Here is an 18,625-nt window from a genome sequence, read left to right on the forward strand (position 1 = left end):
TGCACCTTCATATTTTGAGGTGCAGTGCCCTGCAGCACAGCACCTGGGAGCTTTCTTTGTGCCTGGGAACAGAGAGAGTGCCACCTCTTGCTCTTGGGGTGAACTACACCAGCTTGCCAGCGGGACTCCCCCTCCCTCTATCCCACATCATTCATTCACAGCCATCACCTCTGCACCACCAGGCACCAAAACCTATGTGGGAGCTCGGGTCCCCTCATCCCACTTCCAGCTTCCTTTTGCTCGTCAGGGCTTTTGTACCCACAGCCTTCACAGAATCACAGAATGGGTCAGGTTGGAAGGGACCACAGTGAATCACCTGGTCCACCATCTCTGCCTAAGCAGGGTCATCCTAGAGCACAGGGCGCAGGACTATGTCCAGACAATTCTTGAGCATCTCCAGTGATGGAGTCTCCACAGTCTCTGTGGGCAATCTGTTCCAGTGCTGGGTCACTCACACAGTAAGTAAGTTCTTATGCATTTTCAGGTAGAATTTCCTGTGCATCAGTTTGTGGTTTCTGCCTCTTGTCCTATTGCTTGGCAGCACCGAGCAGAGCCTGGCTCTATCCTCCACACCCTACCTTGAGATACTTACAGACATTGATGAGCTCCCTTCTCAGTCATCTCGAGACGGAATAGGTCCAGCTCCCTCATCCTTTCCTCTTAAGAGAAATGCTCCTGTCCCTTAATCATCTTTTTTACCCTCCACTGGACCGACTCCAGGGGCTCCATGTCTCTCTTGTTCTGAGAGGCTCAGAAGTGGACAGAGTACTGCAGATACTGGAATGGTAAGGCTTAAGATTGATTGACACTGCAAGGACAACGTCTCCAAACACTGTTTTGCAACCGCGACACAGGCCTGCCATACACTGCGGCCCTGACACCTTCTGTCCCCGCCCCTTCATCCGCTGTGCTTAAGTTCCACGCAGCTTCAGGCCGGCAGAACTACGCGGCTCCCGGCCTCGGCGGGAGCTGCAGGATGAAGCTGGGGCAGTGCGGATTCCCGGTTCCGTGCCGTAGCCGTAGCTGTATTCCTCCGCGACGGGGCGCGGAAAGAGTTCCTCGCCGGGGCTCCCCGCCGCCCCTCGCCGTGGCGCTAGGAGGTCCTGGTCCTGCGGCCCTCCGAGCATCACGGCCAAGGGCGGCGGAGAGCCGGGGGTGGCGACCGCAGAGCGGCAGCATGAAGCCGAGCATTCATTGCACGCCCGCCCCCGCCATAGCCGCCGCTAAACGGCAACGCCGGTGTCTCCCATACACCATCGATCTGTGGTTCTCTGACCACAACCCCTTTAAGGCGGAAGGATACAGTGTGACGTAAGCCAGCGCCTCGCTCCGTGCCTATAAAAAGCGGCCGGGGGGAAGGTCTAGTTCTTTCGCCGGTCCCTCACGCCCGAGACGGTAGGGACCGGACGGGGGATGGGGCTGGGCCTGATGCCGCCATCGCCCTCGTGCCCTGAAAATGCACTGAAAATAGTCATGTGTTTGTCTTGTAGATGCCCGAGAAAGTGCAGCACGAGGAGGAAGATGCGGAGACCTTCGCCTTCCAGGCGGAGATCGCCCAGCTCATGTCGCTCATTATCAACACCTTCTATTCCAATAAGGAGATCTTCCTGCGAGAGCTCATCTCCAACGCCTCCGACGTGAGCCCGGGCGGGAGTGGGCTCCTTCCTCTGCCGCGGGGCTCGCGGTCGGGCTGGTGTCCTTCCAGGGGTGCCCGGGGAGAGGCCAATTCCTGGCTCTCCGGGACGGCTTGTGCAGGGGAGGGATGGAGGAGGCTGTTGAGTAGGGAGGCCGTGTCGAGCATCCCTCTCTCCCCTAGGCCCTGGATAAGATCCGCTATGAGAGCCTGACCGACCCCTCCAAGCTGGACAGTGGGAAAGACCTGAAAATTGACATCATCCCCAACCCCCGGGACCGCACACTGACTCTGGTGGACACTGGCATTGGGATGACAAAAGCAGACCTCATCAACAACCTGGGCACCATTGCCAAATCCGGGACCAAAGCCTTCATGGAAGCACTGCAGGTGGGTTGCCTTTAGCTGCATGGGTTCCCTGGCACCTGAGTTACAGGCTGGCACTGAATGTACAAATAATAAATAAACAATAAAAAGGCCCTGCTGCCTTATTTGCTGTGGGAAATGTTGGCCTACTCAAGTGTGCTTTCCCCATCTTTCCAACATCAAGGAGGAGCTGAGGGTAGAGCTGGTTGCCTGTTGGCACTTGCATGTTTTTCTCCGTGTGCTTGACCCAGTTCTTTGCTGCTGTGAATCAGTCACAGACATTTTCTACCTGCACACTGGTCTTAGCAGCTGCTCTCTGCTTTCACAGGCTGGCGCAGACATCTCCATGATCGGGCAGTTCGGCGTGGGTTTCTATTCCGCCTATCTGGTGGCTGAGAAGGTGGTTGTCATTACCAAGCACAATGATGATGAGCAGTATGCTTGGGAGTCATCAGCTGGGGGCTCGTTCACTGTCCGAACTGACCGTGGTGCGTATTGTACAAAAAGCCAAGCTCGTTTTCCTGCCAGAAGCACCCCTTTCGCTGGTGCTGCCTAGAGCCGTGCTGCACTGTCAGTCACACTGGTTAATGCTGGGTATCACATAATGTTTAGGCTCGAGGAGCTGGTCACACTTGCTCTCTGCCCCAAAATACTCATGTTTCTCTCCCCACGCTGCAGGTGAGCCCATTGGACGTGGCACCAAAGTGATCCTGTACTTGAAGGAGGACCAGACTGAGTACTTGGAGGAGCGTCGTGTGAAAGAGGTGGTGAAGAAGCACTCCCAATTCATTGGCTACCCCATCACGCTCTATGTACGTAAGGAAGGGACTGTGGGGACCAACTGGAAAGCTGGAGGCAGGGGTGGGTGGTGTTAGAAACAGGAGCCCATTGTTTGGTCCCTTCTGTAGTTCCTGGCTGCTGGGTACTGAGCAGTGGTGCTCTCAGCTTCTGCGGCCAAAGGTGGTTTGAGGCTGGGGGCTTACTGGAGGTGAAGGAGGTGGGTATCCAGCCACACTAAAGGCCTTTGATCTCTGTAGCTGAAGATCATCTTAAATCAGCCAGGAAAAAGGAGGGTTCCTGCCACTTTTCTCAGACACAGCTTTTGGTTGCATGATGAGGGGCTTTTGAGGACTGGTTCCAAGAGCTTTGATTCCAGATGATGCATTTGTTTGGCCTTGAAGGATACCATTTTTCTCATCTAGAGCTAAAGGATTCTTGGTAACTTAGGGCTAAACCTGACTATTGCTTGTTTGTTTCTCCACAGCTGGAGAAAGAACGTGAAAAAGAGATCAGTGATGATGAAGCAGAGGAGGAAAAGGATGAGAAGGAGGAAGAGTCAGTGTCCAAAGATGAAGAGAAACCCAAAATCGAGGATGTGGGCTCTGATGAGGAGGAGGAGGGAGACAAAGGCAAGAAGAAAAAGACCAAGAAAATCAAGGAGAAATATATTGACCAGGAGGAGCTGAACAAGACCAAACCAATTTGGACCCGCAACCCTGATGACATCAGCCAGGAGGAGTATGGCGAGTTCTACAAGAGCCTCACCAATGACTGGGAGGACCACTTGGCTGTCAAGGTGGGTGCTGGGCTACCCTGCCTTCCAGGGAGAGGCAGAGGGCCCCTTTCTAGTCCTTATCCACAGTTGTGGATCCATAGTTGTGCCTCTGTGGGACTGAGCACTCTCAGGCCACTTGGTGATGGAGCAACCTGCACTGTGACTCCATGCAGATGGAAGGATTGGCAGTGCCAGTCCATAAGCAAGATAGGAGGATGTGGGGTCTCAGAGAAGCACTGACTTCTCTGTCCAAGCCTGCTGTATGCCAGAGAACCTTGGCACATAGGGGATAGTGGGCCTGAGCAGGAGGAAATACAGGCTGCTTGGATGCTAGAGATGTTGCTGTGCCCCCTTGCCAGCCCCAGTGCTGAGGAGTGGCAGTTCAGCCTCCCTGCTGTGGGAGCTGGGGAGAGGAGAAGTGAAACACCCCAGCAGCTGGTTTTTTTTTTTCCTGGTTCCACAGCACTTCTCTGTGGAAGGGCAGCTGGAGTTCAGGGCCCTGCTTTTCATCCCACGCCGTGCCCCTTTTGACCTTTTTGAGAACAAGAAGAAGAAGAACAACATTAAGCTGTATGTGAGGCGGGTCTTCATCATGGACAGCTGTGACGAGCTCATCCCTGAATACCTAAGTAAGAGCCTCCTGCCTCACCTTCTCAGTGCAGAGCTGGGATCCCCACAGCCTGTGGTACCACTTCCAGAACAGAGGGACTGGATGGGGTGCTAGCTGGTGAGGGTGCATAACAGTCAGTGTTTTAGCTCTTTTCTTTTTGGGTTGAAGCTCAGAATCCTTAACCTGACGCCTGTTTTCATTCTCCCTATGCAGACTTCATCCGGGGTGTTGTGGACTCAGAGGACCTTCCTCTGAACATTTCTCGTGAGATGCTCCAGCAGAGCAAGATCCTCAAAGTGATCCGCAAAAACATTGTGAAGAAATGCTTGGAGCTCTTTTCTGAGCTGGCAGAAGACAAAGAAAACTACAAGAAATTTTATGAAGCTTTTTCCAAGAATCTCAAGGTGAGTTGGGCACCCTACACCTGGAGGAAGGAAGGGCCCATGACCCATCTGCCTGAGGAGCAATCTTGTTCCTATGCTATGTCTCCTCTGCATCGGTGTTAGGATAAAGAGAGTGGGTCTTGTGAATGTCTTGGAGTGCCTTTGTGGGCACCTCTCCCCTCTGGCTGCCCTAGGCCAAACAGTCAAATGATCAGGAGCTGGGCAGATGGCTGTGCCTCAGGGGCGGCCAGGTGCATCCAATTCCTGTCCTGGAGACTTCATGCCTCTCTTCTGCCCCCAGTTGGGCATCCATGAGGACTCCACCAACCGAAAGCGCCTTTCGGAGCTGCTGCGGTACCACACGTCCCAGTCAGGTGATGAGGTGACTTCACTTTCTGAGTATGTGTCCCGTATGAAGGAGAACCAGAAGAGTATATACTACATCACAGGTGAGCCAGAGCTCCTCTGAGCCTAGCAAGGCAGAGGCAGGTAACCTGCATATAAACCCTAATTTAAAACATTTCCTGCTGCCTTCAGCAGGTCATCCCTGCTGAATTACAGCTCATTCCTGGGTGCTGGGGAAAAGGCTACCAAGCCTAGAACCCTGGCTGCTCTACCAGTTTTATGTTAGGGGTCCCAAGTGACTGATGGTGTTTGTCCTGCTGTAACCAGCTCTTACCTCTTGGTGATGTTTCATTTCTACCCTCCATAAACACAGGGGAGAGTAAGGAGCAGGTTGCTAACTCAGCCTTTGTGGAGCGTGTGCGGAAGCGTGGCTTTGAGGTGGTGTACATGACAGAGCCCATCGATGAGTATTGCGTGCAGCAGCTCAAGGAGTTTGATGGCAAGACCCTGGTATCAGTCACCAAAGAGGGGCTGGAGCTGCCTGAGGATGAGGAAGAGAAAAAAAAGATGGAGGAGAGCAAGGCCAAGTTTGAGAACCTCTGCAAACTTATGAAGGAAATCCTGGACAAGAAGGTGGAGAAGGTGAGGTGGGCAGGGAGCTTAGCCCTGTGCTGGAGGGAGGAGGGCTGGGTCCTCTGTGCTGCAGGTGAGGGCCCCCGCTCAATGCATGCCTCTCATCTCCTGCAGAGGAGCCGCTAAAGGAGACTGGAGATCCCAACATGCACCATCTTGCTCTAAGCAGCCAGGCTGCAGGCGAGGGGCACTGACCCAAATACGTGCATTGATGGGAGAGGGTAAGTGTGGCAAACATGCAGTGGGTGCTCTAAGTGCTGGCTGAGCTGTCCAAGTTAGTCTGCAGCAGTCCTGGAGCTGCTTGGAGCATCTCTGCTTGCTTTGGGGTGTCCCCAGGTGAACCAGGGGCAAAGACTTGGGCTGTAGTGTGCTGTGGCTGGGCCCAGTCCAGGGCTTTTGGGGGCCTTGCTCAGCTAACCCTTGGCTATGTTGGCAGGTCACCGTCTCAAACCGGTTGGTCTCATCTCCCTGCTGCATCGTCACCAGCACCTACGGTTGGACAGCCAACATGGAGCGCATCATGAAGGCTCAGGCACTGCGGGACAACTCTACCATGGGCTATATGATGGCCAAGAAGCATCTGGAGATCAACCCTGACCACCCAATTGTAGAAACCCTTCGCCAGAAGGCTGATGCTGACAAGAATGACAAAGCTGTTAAAGATCTGGTGGTGCTACTCTTTGAGACTGCTCTGCTGTCCTCTGGTTTCTCCCTGGAAGATCCCCAGACCCACTCCAACCGCATCTACAGGATGGTCAAACTCGGGCTTGGTGAGTATCCATGCAACTTCTCAAGCCTGCAGCAGGCCTGAAGGTTAACTCGTCAGGCTAGTGTCTAGGGGCAGGGGGAGGCCAGTAAGGGAGCCATGCTGCTATGATGTGCTGAAGTGGCTCTGTACATAGGGTGGCCAGGAGAAAGTGTAAACCTGGAACAAAGTACTTCAGGAGGGCTCAGGACTCTGGGTGGACTGCCCTGTCCTCCACAACACCAGGAGTCACCACCAGGATGTTCAGACGACAAGCTGAGGCTTTTTATTCCTTCAGAGTAAATGTCTGTCATGGGTATGTGACCCATCTGGAGAAACAGCCTCTGCTTGCACACGGCCTTTTCCTCCAAATTCACTGTTTAGCTAAAAATGTAAATCAGAAGGTGCTGTGGCTTGGCACAACTAAGTTAGTAACTCTGTGCTGCCTCTCTCTACTCCTCTCAGTAGGAGTAGGGTGTTCTGTTAGTCAAGTTGCAGGTAAGGGGACTGTATGGTAGTACAATTTTCTGTTCAGAGTATACTGAAACAGCAACCTACAGGGTTGGAAACTGATGAGCTCTAGAGTCTTGCAACTGCTTTAGTTGCGACTTGACGGGATTTACTGCATTTTTCTCTAGAGAAATGTTCATGCTGTTCAAACCACATTCTCCTGGCTTAATCTCCAGGTTTTGTGGTGCTGGGTGACAGATCTTTTGTAGTTAATATCAATTGGCTAAGGAGTGCACTCTAATGGCATAGGTAGTATCCACATACTAGTGTGGATCTTACTGGGAAGATGTACTGCTTCAGGATTAGTGCTGGAGCTGACAATAACTTGTAGCAATGTTGACTTACAATTAGTTTTTAGCCTGGAGGAAAGGAGACTGAGGGGTGACCTCATTGCATTGTACAGCTTCCTCACCAGGGGAAGCAGAGGGGCCTGCAGTGATACCTTCTCTGTAGTGACCGGACCTAAGGGAATGTCATGAAGCTTTGTCAGGAGAGGTTTAGGTTGGATATTAGTTAAAGGTTTCTTACCCAGAGAGTGATTGGCCAAGGAACAGACTCCCCAGGGAAGTGGTCACAGCACCAAGTCTGCCAGCATTCAAGAAGTGTTTGGACAACACTCTGAAGCACATGGTGTGATTCTTGGGGCTGTCCTGTGTAAAGCCAGGAGCAGGACTTCAGTGATCTTTGTGGGTCCCTTCCAAATCAGAATATTCTTTGATTCTGTGAACTATTGGATGCTAATAGCCCCATTCTTCAGGATGGGGGCAAGGAGCCAGGTTTACTCTGGGGAGAGGATGTACATCTGGGATTAGGTGTCATTTGGAGGCCTTGTCTCTTCCTTTTCTCCCCTCTCCCAGGCATAGATGAAGATGAGGTGGCTGCAGAGGAGCGCAGTGCAGCTGTCCCTGAGGAAATCCCCCCTCTGGAGGGAGATGAAGATACATCCCGCATGGAAGAGGTAGACTAAAGGAGGAAGATTCTTCCTTCACCTGCCAGACCTCTCCTCTATCATGTTTGCTTAGAAGATGGTCTGCTCCCACCAGCTGCTACTGACTTCTTGGTGGTGTCTTCTTTTGGCTCTGTTTGGTTGGGGTTGTTTTTGGCAGGGTGCAGGATGGCATGATTCCCTGTTTGTTAGTAGTGATTCAGGTAGCCTGAGGCCTGTCTGTTCTGTGTCTTTCTGCTTGTGTAGGAACAGCTGATGGGGAGTGGAGGAGTGAGGAGGCATCAGGCTTCCCCTCTCTCCCCCTCATGGAGTGTCCCATGTTACCAGTAGGCATCAAACAGTGTCCTTATTCCATTGGGGTGGGAGAGCCTTTCCTCCGAACAGTGCTTCCCTGAAGCCCCAGGATAGCATAATGTATTTTGGTTGGGTTTTGTTTGATTATTTTTCTGGAGTTTGTTGTACTGGAATTAAAGAATTGATGATTTACATGGTGGGGTCCCTTGTGTTTCATGCTTGCTCTTCTGAGGAAAATGTCTCAGCCTGCGCCTGAGGGCACTGGACTGTGCTGTGTAGGTGTCCCCTGTGCCCTGACTGCTTTTCTGAGCCCTGCTTTAGGAGATCTTGATCTCTTCCATGCCTTGGCAAGATGAAGTGGGTGGAAGGAACACATGACCTGCTGTGCAGGTGGGGTCATCTCCAATGAGCAGTAATTCTCCACCTGGAGAGCTGCATGCCCCCCAGCCTGGGAGCAAATTTCCAATATGTGTGGGTCAGCTGGGTGAGCTGCTGCTGGCTGGTTTGATCTGAGCACCTCTGGGGCAGGACAGTGGCAGGAGCCATCAGCTTGATCCATTGCAGTGTGGAGCAGGGTGTGGAGTGATAGCTCAGGATTGCAGTCAAGCTGCCTCTCTTCACCTGTTAGGCCAAAGACTCAACTCCTTTCCTCCCACCTCCAGCCTGCCCTTTCTGGCTTTCTGCAGCCATTGGATATTGAGCAGTATCTGGCTTCTTTCCATCTGTGTCCTAGATGAGAAGCCTGGGCCATCACCTCTGACTGAGCTGCCCCTTGCACTGAGCGCACACTTTGAGGTTTGTTACCTTTGGCCACAATGGCCCTTGGGGTTTGTCAGAGAAAAGTGACACCAGCATTAAGTTCTCTTGCTGCCCACGTGCCAGCTGCCACAGGCACAAAATAGAATGGGCTTTAGCCAGTATCCATCTTCAACAGGGAGGCAGAGCCTGCTGGAATCCCTTGCTGCACACCAAGACACTGTGCAGCCGGTGCAGCTGCTGTGTGCGTGCAGCCTGCTAGGGCAGCTGAGCTAGCAAATTGTTTAAAAGTAGGATTTCTCTCTCAATAGGCAAGTGTTGCCAAATAGTGAATCAATAAAAAATAACTTTTTAAGTTAATGTCCTGGGTTTTCTTTTTCCACTAATGTTTTGTTTAAATCTACATTTAAATGAGAAAGGTTATCCTGCTGTATCCCATTCCTAACCTGGCAATGTGGGTTTTTGTTGTTTTATTTTTAATCAAAGGAAATCACATTCCATTTTCAGTCTGTCAGCAGATGGTGAGTGCAGACATTTGGCTGAATTTGTAGGACAGGATGAAAAGCTGTGAGCTTGCACAGGTACCTCCAAAAGCTCAGAGCTAGAAAAGGAGCCCTGGTAAAACTGCTGAGAGCCAAGTGCTCCAAAGCCTGGGCTGTGCTCAGCACCAGCTCTGGTATTCCTCCAGGCTCAGCTAAGTCACCACTGTCCCTAGTCTTCTCCTCTGTTTCTCTTGTAACCCTCACCTGAGTCTCCCCTTTCCCTAGCTGTGTTAGGCCCCAGTCCTGTTTCTGAGCCCAGACTCACTCTTGCCTGGATTTTCACCAGGCCTCCCACACGTACCAGGAGGATGGACCATCAAGCCTCTCCTGGCTCTGGCTGCTGCAGTATGCCCCACAACGTGCTACAGCACCGGTGGCCCTGGCTGGCAGGTGCTCAGCAGGCCTCTGTATCACCTCTTGGTAGCTACACCCACTGAGAATTCCTTAAATTGCACCACGCAGAGAACTTAGGAGCCAAACTAGGCTCAGGCTAATGGCTCCTTCACCTGCCCACCAGCACAAGCAGCATTCCAAACCTGGCTGTGCTCCCCAGTTGTGTGTGCAAGGATCTCCTGTCAGGCCTTGCAGCTTTGAGTGCAACCCTGGTAGATACCAGCCTTGGCGAAGACAGAGAGCGGCACCTGTATTTGGAAAGACAGCTTTGCTGTCCCAGAGACTAGGGACACAGGAAGAGTTGGAAATCTCTTCCCTCCTTCCAGGTACATGGAAAAAAAATACAATGTAAAAAAAACCCCAAAAACCAAACACATTTACGCCCATTGCACTATATGCAGCATATTTTTAATTTAATAAAATAAAAAGAGAAAAAAGTTGCCTTGCAAAAGTACCAAAACCTGCTGGTTTGTCAGTCAGGTTGTGTTGACGAGAAAAGGATTGACCAATAAAACCCAGGCTTCAGGGGAAGAAGAGCTTTCACTGCTCCAACCCCTGCTGTCTCTGGAGCAGGAACAAGGCACCGCAAGCGGGCTCTGCCCCACGTCCCAACCCTCCAGGCACAGACTCTGGCCAGCCCCTGGGGAAACCAGGGCCAGTGCCTCCAGGTGGCAGGAAAAAGAGGAGTTGTTTGTGCTTGTCTGAATGGCAACTGCAAAGCCCAGAACCCATGGCACTGAGGGACCCCGAGGCGGTGCTGGGGCTTCTGGGCAGTGCAGCCTTTGGCCTGTAACAGCAGCAGATGTAACCAAAAAGCAACCTCGAAGGACTCGGCAAGCCTTGGGAACTGTCCAGCTCAAGTACTGCATAAAAATCAGCCTGGGCTGAGGGGGCCAAAGAAAGTGTCCTGGAGCAGGGGTAAAGAATCGATAAAACTAAACTGGGAGGTACTGGCTTTCACTGCAATGCCCTCCCAGAGCAGATCCCAGGCCTGGGGTAGGACAGGCTGGGAGTCCTTCCCCTGACTGTGTCTGTAATACTCAGAGCCCCTCCTGGAATGGAGGAAGAGCAGTCCACACCCTTTGATGGGCTCAGCTTGGGACTTGCCTCACTCAGAGGTGTTTCAAAAAGAAACCTAGTGTTTTGCTTGCCCTTTCCTCCTGCCAAGCTCTGTAGTACTAACAGAAATGGAGGAGCATTAGCCAGAGGCAAGACAGTGCCAGGGAAGTGTTCCCTTTTTCATCAGTGACTTTGGGGAGAAGCCACAAGACAGGTGGGGCAGGAATACCAGCAGCCCCATGCTGGTGTGTCCCCAGGCCTGTGCCTTGGCTATAAGTCTTTGACCTATTAAGGCAAATGGAAAGGTTTGGAGCTGCGTCAGCCCAGAGCATTTCCTGGGTTTGTTCCAGCCCCTTTCCCAGGAAAAGCAGGTGGAAAACTGAGTTACTGGTCCTGCCTATCCATACCCCACTCTTCTCAGTTGGTTCTGAGAAATCCAGCAAATACCCTCAAGTGGAGGCAGGACAGTGGGCATGGCTTAAATGCCATGGCCTCAGCTTCCTTAGACCTTTTGAACAGGGGTCTCGCCCAGCGGGAGCTTCTTACTGCGCTTCTTCATGCGGCTGCGGGCGTAGACACGGAGAAAGAGGGCCATGAAGACAACGGCAATGCCCAGCCCACCCACAACAGTGACAGTGTGCCCGTAGATGAGGCAGGAGAGGAGGATGGCAAAGGCCTGTCGGAGTGTCATGATGATGGTGAAGACAGCTGCCCCGAACTGGTTGATGGTGTAGAAGATGAAGAGCTGGCCGCAGGCAGAGCACACGGAAAGCAGCACGGCGTGGGCGGTGAACTCCGAGTGGCGGGCCATGAAGCGCAGCGACTCCAGCAAGGCACCCTGCTCCACGAGCGAGCCCACGGTGAAAAGGCAGGAGAAGACGTTGACACCAAACATCATCTGCACGGGAGACATCTTGTAGGTGAAGAGAGCGTCCTGCCAGTTGGAGGTGAAGCTGTCAAAGATTATGTAGCCAGCCAGGAGCACTATGCCAGAGAAGGTGGTGACAGTGGACACCGTCCTGTTAGGAGCGCTGGAGAGCAGGAACATGCTGACCCCCACGGAGATGAGGGCAGCAGTCAGGTACTCCCAGTACTCGTAACTCTTGCGTGACACCAGTTTGCCCATCATCATCACTGGTATCACTTTGGAGGCCTTGGCCAGCACTTGGGTGGGGAAGCTGATGTATTTGAGTGCCTCATACTGACACCAGCTGCTGAGGATGTTGGAGAGGGAGGCAAAGGAGTATTTGTACATAGGAGCCCCATGGCGTGGCTGCTTGGTCAGGGCGCAGTACAGACCAGCCACTGTGAAGGCCAGGATGCGGTTCATGAACACAAGGAACTGGGAGTCCTTGAACTTCTCTCCAGGGTCTGTTTCAGTGGCACCATATGTTCTTGTCATCACACGCTCCTGGAGGACACCCCATGTGAGGTAGGAAGCCTGCAAAGCAGCAGGAGCACAGGGAGAAGTCAGGACCTACAATAGCAGTTGCCAGCAACAACAGGAAGAACAGACCCCAGGAGATCCTTGCTTTCCCCAGTGTTGCTCATCCTCTGCATGGCAATGCTTTCCTGAGACACTGGGAGATGGGACCACCCTCCACTCCACCCATCTGAGGGAACCCGCTGATCCATGTGGTTACAACCGGGAACATCCTGTTCCAAAGCACACCTGCTCAGTGGACAGGGGAGAAAAGCCCACAGTGCAAACATCCTGGTGAGAGCGAGCAGTTACGCTTTGAGCTACTTTAAGCCTGTGGAACCAGACTGACCGAATCAGGGAACATTACTGATACACTGCTGTGGTTTTGGTGCCAGCTCCCTGTGGCAGGTCCTGGCAGTTTTCCCAGTGGCCTCTGCATTGGTTTTCACTTCCAGCTCCCTAGGCCTGGTTTTTACATCCAAATAAATTCTAGTTTCAGAACCAGCAGACAAAATTGTCCATGAGGGATGATCACTGTTCTGGTTGTCATCTCCACTACTTTTGGTGCAACAAAGAAAAGTGCCTCACAGAAGTAACAGACTTCTTCTCATCACACATCCCCCAAAAAAGTAAGACACAGAGATGAAATAATTTGGTGGCCCACAGCATGTCTGAATAGGCTGGGGGAGTAAGCCAGAGAGTGAGTAGTTTCCTGGCTGCAGAACACCTGGGTTTTTCTATCTCAGTGCCTACATTACTATTTTTTGTTCTCATAGATCAAAAAAGTTGCCCTTCCTAATGATGCTCCGGCTGTAGCTGAGACTTGGGGAATCTAGAATTTTAAATTCCTGTTTATCTGTAGCTGAATTAAGTATTTTCTCTCCAGTACTCAAATTCAATCCATCAAGGCAGAATGCATCAGCCCCAGACAGTGACCAATGGGAGAGCCTGGGATAAAAGAGGGCTCAAACTATCTGCTGATCTGACATCAGAGCCAGAACAAAAGCAGCCTTAACAATCTGCTGAATCACAGAATTTTCAGAGGCTCTAGAGGACTGTGATCAGACAGACAGGATGCTCCAGCCCAAATGACAAAAGCTAAATGCACCTCCACAGCTCTTGGAGGTGGACTGTCCTGTCCCAGCCTCCAACCCCTGCCTTGATCAAGGACAGCACTGCATGCTTGGTCTTCAAGTATCTGACAGTCACTAACCCACTGGCCACTTCCTCCTTCCAGAATGGGACAGCCACACATGCACAGGACCCCTACCTGTAGACCAGCAGCACAGAAAAGCAGCTTGAAGACTTGTCGGGCTGTGGAGGACTCTGTGGGCTCTGCTCGGGGTGGCAGGGAGCCATCGTCCTGATGTACAGACTTCACCTCAGAGCCAAACACACATGATTTGATGACAGGGAAGCAAATGCCTCTGCCTAAACAGGGTAAGAGAAGATGGACACACAATTAACCAAAGCCTGGGCACCACATGCTGCACCAGCTTGAGAGGTGAAGCCTCCCTCCTCACTAGCCTCCAGATCTGCTGGCATGGGGGCCTCAGAGAAATCTGTTTCAGGATAGCAGTTGGACAGCACTGGGACACAGCTCTGTGAGTGGCTCAAACCTGACAATGCAGGTTGAGGAAGGGAAGCTCCCACTCCTACCTGTCTCCAAGTAGTTCCTTCTCTTGAAGTACTGGATGAGGAGGAAGCCTGGTACCACAATACTCGCATAGCCAGCAGCATTAACAAAGAAACGGAAGAGCCAGAAGTCCCCCCAGGAGTCCTGCAGGGCAGGGGCAATCTCTTCACCTGTAGCCATGGTAGGGAGGGAAGCCAGCAGGAGGGGAATGCAAAATCTGCAGAGAGAGAAAGAGGCAAGTGGTGGGCTACTGGTACCTGGGCAGCTCCACTCTACATGCCTGTTATATCCACCATCCAGCCTGATCCTCATCACCTGTAACACGGCCACCTAGACCCCAGTGCAGCAAGAACAGTGATGCTGGCAGCACACAGAGTAGGAAGAGTCCTCCAGAGCTGAAAAGTACAGGCCAGACATCTATGTTTGCCTCTGTTAAAGGTGGTTGCTCTGGAACATGTGGACTTAGAACCTTGGATTCCCAGGATTAGAGAGAACAGTGCTGTAACCATCTGGTTTTGACTACACTCTTACTCCAAATGCAAGGAGCACCTCACACCTCACCTTTATAAGTTAAAATTTACACAGCTTTTGGGTGGAAAAGGAAAAAGTCATTGAACAGAAGAATTGACTCCTACCTGGAAGCTCACATTTCAAGCCTGTGGCAATGAGCAACCTTCCTCTGGAAGCAAACAGTTCAGAGCTTTCCCCTCCAGCTACACTAGATGAGTGGAGCAGAAGCAGGGTTTGGAGCTGCCAGCCTCCCCCACCTCCCCATGCAGCCCTGGAAGTGTGCCAAGGCATTCCTCACAGCTCAGAGGAAATTACCAGGGTTCACCCGCTTGGCAAAACACAGCAAGAAAGCCAGGCTGGAAAGGAACTTTCCTACCAGCTGTCTGGTTGGGATTTTACCAGGACTATGCAATGAGGTATAGGTGATATTCTTCAGCTGTAGCTGTAGGAAGTGATCTAGCCAGCTTTAAAAGTCCTTGAAGGAGTTCTTCCCTTCACAGTCCTCTCTCTCACAGAGGCAAACCTGCAATATTCATGGTACTCAACAGAATGAGCAACCAGGCAAGAACTTCCTACACCCCAGGCCGCCTGCATCCTCCCCTCACAAAGCAAGCTACAGCTTCCTGCATCAGGGTAGAAGGTTTCCCTGGTCCATGCTACATCCCTCAGTTGAAAAAGCCTCCCAGTTGCCTTGGGGACCAGGTGAGAGTGCTGTGGGCTGGCTACATAAACATATACCAGAAAAGCTCCTGTGACTGAAAGGGACAGAGATGTTAATTCCTCCTCCCCCTGAAACAAGTGAGTCAGAGGAATTTAGGTCCTATTTAGGGGTGTACCTGGCCCCAGTGTTGTATAACTGTGACCTCTAGTAGCCCCCACACGAAACTCCGAGATTTACAAACTTAAGGACTTTAAAGGCAATAAAGTCCCCTGCCACTTCATGAGCAAGCACTTCCACCAACCTCTTGTCCCCTTGGGGAAGACCTCAGGGACTTTTCTCATCCTCAGCTACTGTGGCCAAGCCCTTGTAGTTCCTGGGGATGACCAAAGCTGAGGCTGTGTTTCACCCAGAAAACTCCCTTCTGTAACTTAGAAGACATAGAAATTCCCAGACCAGGGAGAGGCGCACATGGCTAGGGGTGGATTTCTTTGCCTTCTTCCTACTCCTCTGTCTCCCCCCTCCCCTGCACAAGACAGTCTGACACCTCCACTCAATCTCTCCTGCTGCAGGGGCATCATCGCAGGCAGTACAGGTGCTGTGGGATGCAAAAACAGGGCTCGGTGCTTGCACCTGGGGCTGAAGCTGCCCGTGTGCTCCTGGGTTTGTCCATATTAAGTAACCGTGGCTGACAGTGGGGTGCAGAAACGCCGTTCACTTTTGCAGAAGTCAGATATAAATGACAGGGTCTGTTGCCACATTTGCAACTTGAGAGGGACTGCAAGCTCCGTTCAGCACGACTGCGCCTGCTGTTACCCCGCCAGCTCCTGCAGCGCTACCATGGGAGGAGAATCAGCGCCGCTCTCCCACAGCGCCCGTGAAGAGGAGGCTATGGAGGGACAATGGCTCTCTATGCCTGCGCTAGCAATTCCCAGGCCCCGAGAGCTGACTCAGTGCAGCAGGCCCTGCCCTCTCTGCCGAGGCTGGAAGGAACAGGGACCCCAGTGTTACAGGTAGAAAGCGGGGGGGCTGAGCAGGCAACATGCTGAGGCATGAAAGGAGCCTTAGTCTACAGAGCAGCCCAGGAGCCGAGACAACAGAGCCGGCCGCTGCCCCCCTGGGCACTGCAAGGGCAGCTCTCAAAGGCACCGCTTCAGAGCCGGGCTGGCATCCAGCCCTCCGACTGGAATGGACAATTTGGGTCCCGGCTCTGAAAAAGATCCCTGCCTGCAGCCCTGACACTCTTCAGCGCGCCTCCAGCGCCTGGAAGGGCTGAGGTCAAATGCAAGCTCGGAGCTGACAAGTCCATACTAACATCTCGGGATCTCGTGTCTGCTCCCTGTCCCTGTCCCTGTCCCTGTCCCTGCACGCAGCCGGGTCGCAGGGGGTGCCTGCCACTCTCCTCCCAGGGCCGACCGCCGCCTCTGCCCAGGAGCCACGAGACTCTGCCGCTCCCCGCCGGCCGTGGCACGGCGCGGGGCTCCCGGGAGGGGAGAGCTCTACGCTTGTCGCTCGGGGGCTTCTCTGCCCGAGGCTCCAGTGGCCCCGCGGGAGAAGCAGCGCACAGCCGGGTACGGGACGAGCGCGGCCCCGGCGCCGCCTCCCTGCCCGGCGGCCACGTTCGCAGCGAGCAGGCCGGCAGCGCGGCGGCAGCCTTCGCCCGCTCTCGCCGAGCAGGGCAGCTGCCGCCCGCGGGCCGGCCCGCCCTCCGCGCCCGCTCTGGCCTCGTTACCCACCTGCGGCCCGACCCCGGCTCGGTCTCGGCCGGCTCCCCTCGCCTCCGCTCCCGGCGGCGGCGGCGGAACCCCGCCCGGCGGGCGCGCTCCGCGCCCCACAGCGCCCCTGCCGCTCCGGAGGGAGCGCGGCGGGCGGGGCGGGGCCGCGATCACAAGAGCACAGAATCAGCTTGGAAGAGACCCGAGGTCATCGAGCCCAACCTAGGACCGAACACCACCGTCTCAACTAGACCACAGCACTGAGTGCCACAACCAATCTTTCCTTAAACACCTCCAGCGAAGGTGACTCCTCCACCTTCCTCGGCCTGTCTATTCTAATGTCTCATCGCCCTTTCTGTAGAGAAATTCCTCCTACCATCCAACCTAAACCTCCCCTGGCACAGCTTGAGATTATGTCCTCTTGTCCTGGAACTAGTTGCCTGGGAAAAAAGGCCGATCCCCACCTGGCTACACACGCCTTTCAGGGAGGTGTAGAGAGTGACAAGGTCTCCCCTGAGCCTCCTTTTCTCCAGGCTAAATACTCACATCTCCCTGAGCAGCTCATCATAGGGCTTTTGCTCCAAACCCTTCCTTCACCAGCTCTATTGCCCTTCTCTAGATATGCTCCAGTCCTGATGGTCACACTATTCTTGATTCAAGCTAAAAGCCTTCAAAGCTGACTCCTAGCTCCATTCCTGCCCCTGTCTCAGATTAGCCCCCTCCAAGCTGCCAGCCCTGCACTGAGCACAACCACAGCTGGTTCCTGAGGCAGGTGCTGCCCAGGGGCTGCAGGTCAGTATGACACACCCCCAGTCCTGAATCCCCTATCCCAGCCCCAGGCATGGCTGCAGGGCTGGTTGGAGCCAGCAGGTGGTCACCCAGTGATGTTTTACAAGACATCTTTTTAAAACAAATAGTTTTATTTTAAAATAACAAAACAAACAAAAAAGTGCAGATCACTTGTTTCTGCCTTTTCCCTTTGCTCCCAGCTACAGCCGTGGCCACACCATCCCACATTGCCCTGCAGCATCTGTCATCGCTTCTTTGAGCAGCCTGGAAGTGCCTCATGTCCCTGGTGAAAGATGTCCTTGAAACAGCCCCATGGGTTTGCAGCAGGGTTGAGGCCCTGCCAGAAGGTGAGGCAAAGATTCAAAAGAAACAGAGCAATCCAGCTCAGGACTGATGAGGAAACAAGGCAAAGTCCAGAGACCTGGGGGATCCTTATGCTGCTTTCCTGGCAGCATTCCCTTACAAGAAGGGAGGAAGACAAGAGCTCACTCCAGAGCATCCTGGTCGATTGCACCATCCAGTATTTGTCCCAAACAACAGCAGCTGCTCCCAGGCAACAAGTGAGGAATTTTCCTGGCTGAGATGGGGTATGTCATCTGTGCCTCCATTCCCACAGCACCTTTGGCTGATTTCCTAATGCACTGCATGTGCTCCTCTGGCTGGAGAAGTAAGTGGCAGGGAAGGGTGGTGAGCTGAACAACAGGAGGGATGGGAAGATAATGCTGCCACCTCTTCAACTTTCAGCCTGGGAGGATCTAAAACCCAGGGAAGACCCATACCCTAAGTTTTTTAACCCCCTTCCAAGGCAGGAGAGGGGGCAGGATCTTCCTGTCCTCTGTGAAAGAGGAAACCACAGCACAGTAAAGCAGCAAGGTGCCAGGCACAGTGGCAGAAGCAGGGATCCACAACCTGGTCTTCAGCATCTCCTATGCTCTTTCTCCAGCCCTGTAGCCAGATGTTTGGCAAGACAGCATGGGAATAGAGCACCTCACTGGGATGCCCAGCCTCGGCCTCGAGCACTAGAAAGGCTCTACGAATGGGGAAGGCCCTGTGCTCCCACTCACCTTGTGCAGTGTGAAGGACCCGAGGGAGCAGGCAGACTGGGGAAACCCCTGCAGCCCTCA

The 18,625-nt window shown here is 53.2% G+C and overlaps 2 protein-coding genes across 3 annotated transcripts; one reads left to right on the forward strand and one right to left on the reverse strand.

Moving 5' to 3' along the window:
* The first annotated feature begins 1,315 nt into the window (after window positions 1-1,315).
* On the forward strand, window positions 1,316-8,212 carry HSP90AB1 (heat shock protein 90 alpha family class B member 1). 2 transcript variants are annotated; one of them, XM_053972264.1, is made up of 12 exons: window positions 1,316-1,395; window positions 1,491-1,637; window positions 1,817-2,023; window positions 2,328-2,487; window positions 2,678-2,811; window positions 3,264-3,575; window positions 4,018-4,183; window positions 4,378-4,568; window positions 4,849-4,996; window positions 5,266-5,534; window positions 5,962-6,295; window positions 7,638-8,212. In XM_053972264.1, exons 2-12 carry the CDS (start codon window positions 1,491-1,493, stop codon window positions 7,745-7,747), a joined length of 2,178 nt encoding a protein of 725 aa, XP_053828239.1. In that variant the 5' UTR covers window positions 1,316-1,395; the 3' UTR covers window positions 7,748-8,212. The 2 variants fall into 2 exon arrangements, 1 of the variants encoding a protein (XP_053828239.1); XR_008436094.1 differs by lacking the exons at window positions 1,316-1,395; window positions 7,638-8,212 and adding an exon at window positions 5,640-5,746 and having other exon boundaries at window positions 1,415-1,637; window positions 5,962-6,049.
* A 1,876-nt stretch (window positions 8,213-10,088) lies between these two features.
* Window positions 10,089-18,605, reverse strand: SLC35B2 (solute carrier family 35 member B2). The gene is made up of 5 exons (XM_053972429.1): window positions 17,989-18,605; window positions 16,734-16,845; window positions 13,853-14,046; window positions 13,464-13,624; window positions 10,089-12,211 (listed from the first exon to the last, which is right to left on the reverse strand). Exons 1-5 carry the CDS (start codon window positions 18,146-18,148, stop codon window positions 11,273-11,275), a joined length of 1,566 nt encoding a protein of 521 aa, XP_053828404.1. The 5' UTR covers window positions 18,149-18,605; the 3' UTR covers window positions 10,089-11,272.
* Between the last annotated feature and the right edge of the window lie 20 nt (window positions 18,606-18,625).

The sequence above is a fragment of the Vidua macroura genome, chromosome 3 (assembly GCF_024509145.1).
Source record: "Vidua macroura isolate BioBank_ID:100142 chromosome 3, ASM2450914v1, whole genome shotgun sequence".
NCBI lineage: Eukaryota > Metazoa > Chordata > Aves > Passeriformes > Viduidae > Vidua > Vidua macroura.

Excerpts from the sequence above, each read along its gene's own strand:
- HSP90AB1 (XM_053972264.1), top strand. The coding sequence starts at position 1,491 with ATGCCCGAGAAAGTGCAGCACGAGGAGGAAGATGCGGAGACCTTCGCC. Across the intron at positions 4,997-5,265 it reads GAGTATATACTACATCACAG|GGGAGAGTAAGGAGCAGGTT; the intron begins GTGAGCCAGAGC and ends CCATAAACACAG. Across the intron at positions 5,535-5,961 it reads TGGACAAGAAGGTGGAGAAG|GTCACCGTCTCAAACCGGTT; the intron begins GTGAGGTGGGCA and ends CTATGTTGGCAG.
- SLC35B2 (XM_053972429.1), bottom strand. The coding sequence starts at position 18,148 with ATGCAGTGCATTAGGAAATCAGCCAAAGGTGCTGTGGGAATGGAGGCA. Across the intron at positions 13,625-13,852 it reads AAGGAACTACTTGGAGACAG|GCAGAGGCATTTGCTTCCCT; the intron begins GTAGGAGTGGGA and ends TACCCTGTTTAG. Across the intron at positions 12,212-13,463 it reads TCTGTGCTGCTGGTCTACAG|GCTTCCTACCTCACATGGGG; the intron begins GTAGGGGTCCTG and ends GCTGCTTTGCAG.